This window comes from Oncorhynchus mykiss, chromosome 25, assembly GCF_013265735.2.
Source record: "Oncorhynchus mykiss isolate Arlee chromosome 25, USDA_OmykA_1.1, whole genome shotgun sequence".
Lineage (NCBI taxonomy): Eukaryota > Metazoa > Chordata > Actinopteri > Salmoniformes > Salmonidae > Oncorhynchus > Oncorhynchus mykiss.
In genome coordinates, this window is record NC_048589.1 from 877,811 (window position 1) to 888,179 (window position 10,369).

General features: G+C 46.5%; 1 protein-coding gene across 5 annotated transcripts in view; it reads right to left on the minus strand.

Annotated features, from left to right (window-relative positions):
* LOC110505212 (echinoderm microtubule-associated protein-like 1) overlaps positions 1 to 10,168 on the minus strand; it is a 96,374-nt gene extending 86,206 nt beyond the window's left edge. For 3 of the 5 annotated variants that reach the window (XM_036962505.1, XM_036962504.1, XM_036962508.1), the window contains exon 1: positions 9,512 to 10,168. In XM_036962505.1, the coding sequence (XP_036818400.1) occupies positions 9,512 to 9,686 (175 nt within the window). In that variant the 5' untranslated portion in view covers positions 9,687 to 10,168. The remainder of the gene's footprint in view (positions 1 to 9,511) is intronic. The other 2 variants (XM_036962506.1, XM_036962507.1) reach the window with 2 other exon arrangements.
* Positions 10,169 to 10,369: the final 201 nt, after the last annotated feature.

Consider the following 10,369-nt stretch of genomic DNA (forward strand, 5'->3'; position numbering starts at 1 on the left):
ATGACTTATGCTGTTCTCTATATGCTTCATTGTTTTTATGGGTCATTGGTTTTCAGCGGAAGAAAAGGCAGAATAAAAAATAAAAGGAAAATCATGGCTATGCTGTTTCTGTAAGTGTGAATGTATGATATTACACATCATGCCCCATGTTTGATGAAACAGACGTTCACTTTTCAAGTCTAGGTTATATGTTTTACCTGAATCTTAGACACTGATGGATAAAACTGTTATTTTACTGAACAAAAATATAAATGCAACATTGTCACGCCCTGATCTGTTTCACCTGCTCTTGTGATTGTCTCCACACCCTCCAGAGGTGTCGCTTGATTTCCCAAGTGTATTCATCCCTGTGTTCCCCCATGCGCGTGCCTTTTTCCTTCAGTTTTTGCTAGTCCTCCCAGTTTTGACCCTTGCCTATTTCTGGACTTTTTACCCGCTTGCCTGACCAGACCTCGAGCCTGCCTGCCACTCTGTACCTCCTGGGCTCTGAACTGGTTTTGGTTTTGACCTTTTGCCTGTCCATGACCATTCTCTTGCCTACCCCTTTTTAGATCAATAAACATCTAAGACTCCAACCATTTGCCTCCTGTGTCTGCATCTGGGTCTCGCCTTGTGCCCTTATAGTTCGAACTGGCCATGACAGACCCAGCAGACTTGGATCTGCTCCACCACACCACCTCCTCCCACCACACCACCTCCTCCCAATAGTGTCTCCCTGCAGGGAGACACTATTGGGAGGCATGACGAACTACTACAGGACCTGTTGGAAGGGCCTTGTTCCCTGACGGAACGCCACGACCAAGGGTTTAAGGCTACCATGGAGCTAATTAAGGAGTTAACTTATAGTAAGCTTCTTGAATTACGTCAAAAGCTAGCTGCTCGGGAATTACCGGTGGACCTCGACTCCCTTAGCACTCTCACCATTAGAATTGATGGGCGTCTAAGGGAACGCTGGAGTGAGAGGAGGTCTGGCCTCGGGCACACTCGTTCATTCGCTAGGGCTGGCTCATCTTCGAAGGAATCCGGAAGTTTCCGAAGGCAGTTTTTCCGAGAGGCTCTGAAGCCACCCGAGCCCCCTCGTGAATCATCTACGACGGGTGAGTTGGACACTCCTGAGCCAATGCAACTGGGAAGCGCTCAGTTATCAGTTAGAACTCAACCTTCGTGAGCGTTCCCTAACTGTTGTCTGTACTGAGCTGAGGCAGTACATTATATAGCTAACTGCCCTATTAGGAAACCCTTGTCTCTGGTCGGTACAAGTACTCTGGTTAGCCTGACTGGGAATTCCTTTATTTCCATCACCTGCACACCTTTGTTTGTGCTTTTGCTGTGGGGAGACCAATCTAAGTCTCTGAGTGCTCATTGACTCTGGGGTTGATGGAAGTTTTATGGATGCTACCATAGTTTCTGAATTGGGTTTTCCCACTCAACATTTCTCTGTTCCCATGGATGCAAGGGCACTGGATGGCTGTTCAATTGGAAGAGTCACCCACAGCACTGTGCCCGTTCATATACGACTATCAGGAAACCATAGTGAGACTATACAGTTCCTCCTCATCGATTCACCCCATGTTCCTGTGGTTTTGGGGTTTTCTTAGCTTCAGAAACACAATCCGGTTATTGACTGAACCACGGGCTCCATCCAGGGTTGGAGTCCGTTTTGTCCTTCTCATTGCCTTAAAGCGGCACAGTCGTCCTTGAGATGTTCCCTGCAGGATGTGAGCAAAGCCACGGATGTCTCTGCCATCCCCACTGAGTACCATAACCTCCTGGAGGATTACAGTAAGGCACTGGCTAATTCTCTTTCTCTACCGTCCTTATGATTGTGCCATTGATCTCCTCCCAGGCACCACACCACCTCGTGGTCGTCTACATTCTCTATCCGGCCCGGAGACAAAGGCTATGGAAGAGTATTTTAATTAAGGAATCTATTTTGAGGCATCCGTCCGTCTGCATCTCCTGCCGGCGCGGGGTTTTTCTTTGTGGAGAAGGACAAGATCCTGCGTCCGCGCATTGACTACCGGGGTCTTAATGATATAACGATCAAGAATCGTTATCCCCTACCACTCCTCTCCTCGGCCTTTGAACCGCTCCAGGGAGCCACCATTTTTTCCAAACTGGACCTTCGGAATGCCTACCACCTGGTTCGGAAACGCGAAGGAGATGAGTGGAAGACAGCCTTTAATACAGCCAGTGGACATTATGAGTTCCAGGTCATGCCGTTTGGACTCACCAACGCCCACCTCTGGTTTTCAGGCTCCGGTAAACGATGTGCTCCGGGACATGCTGAACAGTTTCGTGTTCATTTACCTAGACGACAACCTGTTTTGTTTCCCGGTTCTTCATGTCAGACAAGTCCTTCAGCGTCTGCTGGAGAACCAATTGTTTGTGAAGGCCGAGAAATGTGAGTTTCACCGCTCAACAATCTCCTTTCTGGGACATGCCATCGCTGATGGAAATGTCCAAATGGATCAGGACAAAGTGAAAGCGGTGGTTGAGTGGCCTATTCCTACATCCAGGGTGCAGTTGCAATGTTTCCTGGGGTTCGCTAATTTCTACCGCCGTTTCATTTGGGGCTACAGCACTCTGGCGGTCCCCCTCTCGGCACTCACCTCTCCCAAAGTACATGGTCTCCAGGGGTTGACAAAGCCTTCGTGGATCTGAAACATTTCACCACAGCATCCATCCTCGTCCATCCGGATCCATCCCGTCAATTTGTGGTAGCGGTTGATGCTTCTGTTGGTGCAGGGGCCATTCTGCCCCAGCGATCTGCACAGGACCAGAAGCTCCATCCTTGTGCCATCCTGCCTAATCGTCTCAGTCCGGCTGAGAGGAACTATGACGTTGGCAACAGCGACCTCCTGGATGTCAAGTTGTCGCTGGAGGAGTGTGGGGATTGGCTGGAAGGAGCAGAACAGCCCTTCGTGGTCTGGACCGACCATAGAAATGTGGAATATCTCCGTACAGCCTTAACTCCAGGCAGGCCAGGTGGCCTTTATTGTTCACCAGATTCAACTTCACCATTTCCTACTGCCCAGGGTCCAAAAATGTGAAGCTGGACGCCCTCTCCCACATATACAGTTCCTCTGCCAAACCCTAGGTCTACGAAACCATTCTCCCTACCTCATGCCTTGCTTCTTCAGTGGATTGGGGCATTGAAAACTTGGTTCGAAAGGCCCAACGTTCCCACCCTGAACCTGAAGGGGCTGAACCGGCTAACCGGTTATTTGTTCCTAACTCAGTCCAGTCCTGGAATGGGCTCATTCCTCAAGGCTGACCTGCCATCCAGGTTCCCGTTGTAGCATAGCCTTCATCCGGCAATGTTTCTGGTGACCCACAATGGTTCCTGATGTCTCTGCCTACGTCACTGTGTGCACAGTGTGTGCTCAGAATAAGACTCCATGGCAAGCTCCTTCTGGCCTCCTTCAGCAACTACCTGTCCCTCATCGTCCCTGGTCCCATATCTCTCTGGACTTTGTCACTGGGCTCCCTCCGTCTGATGGCAACACGGTCATTCTGACAGTAGTGGATCAATTCTCCTTGGCTGCCCATTTCATCCCTCTCCCCAAACTAAACTCTGCCAAGGAGACGGCCCAGCTTATTGTGTCTTCCGGATCTATGGACTCCCGGTGTACATGGTCTCCGACCGGGGTCCTCAGTTCTTGTCTCAGTTCTGGAAGGCGTTCTGCACCCTTATTGGGTGGTCGGCCAGCCTGATATTATCCCCACTCCAGATTTTATCCCCACTCCAACGGCCAGCCATCCAGGATCTAGAAACCACCCTGAGATGCCTGGTCTCAACCAACCCCACTGCCTGGAGCCGACAACTGGTCTGGGTGGAGTATGCCCAGAACACCCGTCCCTGTTCGGCCACAGGACTCTCTCCTTTTGAGTGCTCTTTGGGGTATCAACATCCACTCTTCCCGGAACAAGAGCAGGAGGTCAGCGTGCCCTCAGCCCAGATGTATTCCACCGCTGTCAACGTACCTAGAGAAGAGCCAGGGTGGCAATTCTCAAGACCAACTCCAGGTATCGTCAACAAGTAGACTGTCGTCAGACCCCAGCTTCCCGCTACTGCATTGGGCAGAGGGTATGGCTTTCCACTAGGGACCTGCCCCTTCGGGTGGAGTCCCACAAACTGTCCCCCCATTTAATTCGTCCTTTCCCCATCTCTAGAGTCCTTAGTTCCACTGCTGTCTTTCTTGTGTTATCCCGTATTCACCCTACCTTCCATGTGTCTAGGATTAAGCCCGTGCCTCAGTCCTTTGTCTTCTGTTTCTAGGCCCATCCTTCCCCCTCCGTGTCATCGATGGCCAGCCAGCGTATATGGTGAGACGCCTCCTGAGGGTTCGAGCATGGGGCACGTTTTCCACTACCTGGTTGACTGGGAGGGTTATGGCCCGGAGGAGCGGTGCTGGGTTCCTGCTAAAGACATCCTGGACCCGGCCCTCGTCACCAATTTTTCACCCCCGTCAGCCAGGTATGCGCCCCTAAGCGGTGTACTGTCACACCCTGATCTGTTTCACCTGTCATTATTGTCTCCACCCCCTCCAGGTGTCGCTTGTTTTCCCCAGTGTATTTATCCCTGCGTTTCCTGTCTCTCTGTGCCAGTTTGTCTTGTATATCCAAGTCAACCAGCGTGTTTTTCCCGTGCTCGTGTCTTTTCTCTTTTTTGCTAGCCTTCCTGGTTTTGACCCTTGCCTGTTTCTGGACTCTGTACCTGCTTGCCTTGACCTCGAGCCTGCCTGCCACTCTGTAGCTCCTGGACTCTGAACTGGTTTTGACCTTTTGCCTGTCCATCACCATTCTCTTGCCTACCCCTTTTTGGATTAATAAACATTTAAGACTCCAACCATCTGCCTTCTGTGTTTGCATCTGGGTCTCGCCTTGTGCCCTGATAAACATGTCAAGTGTTCGTCCCATGTTTCATGAGCTGAAACAAAAGATCCCAGAAATGTTCCATATGCACAAAAAGCTTCTTTCTCTCAAATTGTGTGCACAAATTGTCATGAGTATGCAGAATTGTGTTCAGATTCTTGTGACATTGGGCTGTGCACTATTATGCTGAAACATGAGGTGATGGCAGCATCTGAATGGCATGACAATGGGGCTCAGGATCTTGTCACGGTATCTGCCATTGATAAAATGTGTTCGTTGCCTATACCATAACCCCACCGCCACCATGGGGCACTCTGTTCACAACGTTCACATCAGCAAACCGCTCGCCCACACGACACCATCTGCCATCTGCCGGATACAGTTGAAACCGGGATTCATCTGTGAAGAGCACACTTCTCCAGTATATCAGTGGCCATCGAAGGTGAGCATTTGCCCACCGAAGTCGGTTACAATGCCAAACTGCAGTCAAGTCAAGACCCTGGTGAGGACGACAAGCACGCATATGAGCTTCCCTGAGACGTTTTATGACATTTTGTGCAGAATTTTTCAGCTTTGCAAACCCACAGTTTCATCAGCTGTCCAGGTGGTTGGTCTCAGATGATCCCGCAGGTGAAGAAGCCGCATGTGGAAGTCCTGGCTGGCATGGTTACACCTGGTCTGCGGTTGTGAGGCCGGTTGGACCAACTCCCAAATTCTCAAAAATGACGCTGCAGGTATGGTAGAGAAATTAACATAAAATGATCTGGCAACAGCTCTGGTGGACATTCCTGCAGTAAGCATGCCAGTTGCACGCCCCCTCAACTTGAGACAGCATTGTGGCAACAGCGTATTGTGAAATACAACTGCACATTTTAGAGTGGTCCTTTATTGTCCCCAGCACAAGGTGCACATATGCCACACCTGTCAGGGTGGATGGATTATCTTGGCAAAGGAGAAATGATCTCTAACAGGGATATAAACAAATTTGTGCACAAAATTTGACAAATAGGTTTTTTGTGCATGTGGAAACTTTATCTTAATCATGTATTGAACTGCATCCATCTATTCAGCCAACAATGGCTTACTCTACGTAATGGAATTTTGAGTCAAATATAACCTAGTTTTAAAAAATCTTAAAGTTGCTTTTGCAGCATAAACTAGGAATTTGATATTTTTGACTGATAATGTGTCTGTTTGAACTACTTTGCAGATAGGAAACAAACTGTCAGTTCCTCTGTTTATGCTTTGTATTCTACAACAGAAACAACAGCATAGAACATTAACGGTGATCTCTTATCTCCGAAGAGGAGAAAGGGGGTTAGATAAGTTGGCAGATGAGTGCAGCATGACGGTGCCACAACAGCCCAAACTGCATCTCAATATCTCTCCATTCAAGAGAGAAAATGACTTTTATCCTTCAGTGCAGTCTGGTTTCAGCTTAGCAAACAGAGGAAACAAATCACCAGAAGAGTCAGAAAGAGAGCCCAATGCAACTAAAGGGAATCAATGGCCAACCTTAAATTTGATCAGCAGTGATGAGTTATTTTACCCACAGAACTGAAATACTCGCTTCAACAAGAAAAAGCTGTCCTTCAGTCTTTTAATGTAGTAAAGGATATTTAGTGTGAAATATATGCAACGGTTATAAATGAGGCCCCAAGGTCTCTGGCAAGGTTACTAATCACAAGAGTGTGGTCACTGAGTAGGATCAGTGTTGTTGGATTAGTCAACATTACTCCAACACTCCAACAAAACAGGAATTTTTGGAAACCAAAAATCTGTAGAAATGTCAGAGAGCATATTTGAGTACAGGTCAGAATTCCTTGACTGTGGGCAGGCATGGGCTGACCCGACCTGGCCCAACCTTTTGTTTGTCTGTTTTTGTTGGTTTGTTGGTAACGTGAGCAGGACTTAAACCCTAATCCCTTTGCATGTGCTTCCATTAATGGCTTTACAGAAACCAAAGAGGAGAGGGAACCGTGTCACACTGTTTGTGTGCCAACTACCAATCTCTTGGTGACATTGGTGATGTGGCGGGTAGTGCCAGCACTGCAGGCCCTAGAGGAGAGGGGGTGTAGGGAAGTGATAAGGATGTCTGGTTAAATCTGAAGGGTGAAACAGTGAATTCTCTGGATTTACCATCTTGTTTTGATTCATAATATATTGATCAGTCATAACAACACTAAGTGAATACGACCAGATCATCCACTGTCAGTATTAAGTCAGACACCTAGCGATAGGGGCAGTAAAAAAAATATACACCTTTAATCAATTCTTCATTAAAGGCACTCATAAGGAGTGGTGGATACATTCAATACTGTAGATCCTCTTCTAAAGATGCAACTCCCTGATAATTGGACTAGTAGGCTACTAATGTGGATAATTTCCATTAGTAGCCGATCTCCTCGGGACAAAAGCATGCTTTTCCAGTTTGCTAAGTCGCTGACCCAGTCTCCCCTGCCATTAGTTTGGTTGGCTGATCACTAACACATGAAGCGTTCAAGAACAAATGACATCACTTTTACAGGCAGAGCTACAGCTGGCCAACACACCATTGGGTGATTTCAGAGCCTCCAGACAACACACTCACACAATTAAGTTGTATGTTGGAACAATGAGGTCCTCTCGCTTGATATGAACCAAGCCCCTCAGTCAGTATGACAGTCTTAGTCATTCTAGTGAGAGAACATTTGAAAATCCCTGGCAAGAGTCACAACAGATTGGCGTGTTTCGTCTTTCGGCTTGTAAGTGCTAACCGGACTTTCTGAAGTAATAACAAACAGATTAATGCAGTGATTTGAAGCACTCACTGGCCTCTCGCTTGCACAGAAAAGTCATTAACCTCTACATAATTAGAAAATGTCAACCATGTCAGACTAGGGCATGCATGTAGGTGCCAATTGGGGGACTTCAGAACATTGAAAACCCAGAGACTTTAGTCAATATTTTTATGTTTGACAACACAGTGGGAAAAGGGATTTTGTCTTGACCCTTGCACGAATTTGACCCAATACTCCTGTATGTGTGTGAATCCTTTAATTAAACACCCTTGAGGTTGACAGCAATTAAACAATATGACATGTTGCAGTAGCCTTTTTTCTTTCTTTAAATTACAGTGTCATTCGCAACACTCTAAAAGGTCAACTCATCCTTGGAGAATGAAGCTTTATTTATTTTTTATCCAACCTGACATTCAGCCTACACCTGTTTTTCAGATAATCCAACATGCCTGAGTGAATGTCTGTGACATCATTGACATTATCAGCATGTCTACACAGCACACCACACAGTATTAGTTCATGTTCAGGACACTACTTTGTAAATGTCATTGATTTTCTTATTTCCCAACCATGGTAATTAGGTTTTAAACTGCCAACCTTCTGTAACTCACTAATCAGCCACATCGTTAGACAATTTGAGTATTCTCTTTGTTTTGCTCCAGTGTACAGATCTAGGATTAGTTGGGAAAACTCAAAACTGGCCCAAGACCAGAGTCTCACCCTACATCCTTTGCTCAGCAGAGCTATAAATAAGTGTCAGACAGTGTTTCCTGTATCTGAGCAGACATCAGGCTTTGTTGATAATAGATTGATTAGTTGTGACAAAGTGATGTGTCACGCTGCACCTTCACTCACTCCACTAATAACCTGCAACCCCAACTCCACTTCCACTTCCACCCTTCAGCCTTTTAAACCCTTTTCTGCAGTCAAATGTCCAAATTGCCCTCTAGTGGCGTCATAGGTGGAATGTTATTAATATTTCTCATAATTTTATAATTTATAAACATTACATTTTTTACGCATAAAATCTGATGTTTCTATTTCAAACGGTTTTGTTATAGTTCAGTCTTCTGTGATGTATATAAAATGTAATATTGTGATGCAACTCAAAATTGAATACATTTCAACTCTATATCTGACATGGTATAGGTGTCTTATTTTATTTAAGCCACTAACCATGTGTGTGAGGTGTATACTTTTGTTTCAAAGTAGATTTGATTAAGAGGACCAAGAAACACTCTGTGTGACCCTGATTTAGCCCACTGCTGTAAAAAGGTTAAATCACACTTGAACTATCCACTAGATATGGATGACAATCAGCACACCAGGGAGAAGACTCTGTGGCTCACTCAGAAGAGCATGGTGCTTTCAACACCAAGGGTTGTGGGTTTGATTCCCTCTGGGGCCACCCATATGTACAATGGAAGTTGCTTTGGATAAAAGCATTTGCTAAATGGCATATTATTATTAGGCACAATGCTTCATAAGAACACAACAGCCACAGAGACCTTCAACTGAGATTCTTGGCAGAAACATTTCCTCAGGAGGTTTTGAAAGACAAATCTCTGCATCTCTGCATGGTTAAACTCAACATTTGAATGTTGTTCCCTGCTATTTCTAAATTAGGGCATGTAGCTTATAGCCTACTGTGTCTGTCACATAAGATTGCATCTTTTCAGCACAAAGGATAAACTTTCACTTTCATCAAGTCAAGCTTGAGCTCCAAAATAGCCTCATGCCTACATGCAACAGCCCTGCCGGCAGTGTTAAGTTTGGTGTTAAGTTTAACCAGGCAGTGGTGACATGTCATGTCAAGCACACATAATGATAACCAGGGATGAGGATGAGTTTACCGTTACAGAACTGCAGCAGCGAAGATGTGTCATAGAGGCTGCTGTAGCTGGAAAACCCGTCCTCCATTCTGGACTTCCACCGCGCTCCTCCACTCACTCCTCTCTTGTTCCCTCTCACCTCCCTTAAATCCCTGTTACTTTCGCTTGCTTGCCACCACCGAGGATCTTCCTCCATTAAACATTGAGTTTTCTCGTGTCAGGCTGCCAGTGTCAGTTACCATGGCAACCCATTCACTCTGATAATTTCCTGTGAACTCAGACTCTCTTCTCTTCTTTGAACGGTCCCAAGGAGTAAACTCAAAAAACCCGGAGTATTTCAAAACACAAAAAACCTGGAGTATTTGAAAACACTTTCTTGCTCTTCCTCTTCTTTTTGCTCCCTATTTTCTCTATTCACTCTTCTCTCCTTCCCTCAGTCTCTTCGGTGGCAGCTGTGTGGTGTTAAACCGTGTGCTGATCTCCAGAGGAAAAACAGCTTTGAAAGGCTGGAGCTGTAAGTGGAGGGCTGGCAGCAGCGACTGTGTGTGTGTGCACGCATGTGAGAGAGAGAGAGAGAGAGAGAAAGAGGGGGGGGAGCGAGAGAGAGAGAGAAATAGAGCGAGAGCGCGTGTGTGCGAGTGAGTGTTTGGATAATACCTTGGACAGCCTTCCCCGGCCCCAGACTTTCACTAACTGTGGATAAGGGCAGAGGGGGTTGGGCCTCTTTCAAAAGACAGATCATCCCCCTTGCCTAGAGAGGACAGAGAGCAAGAGAGAGATAAAGAGAGAGAGAGAGAGAGAGAGAGAGAGAGAGAGAGAGAGGCTCTGATCACCAGAAAGAGAATAAGTGGAATAGAAGGGTCACAAGGAAGAAAAAAA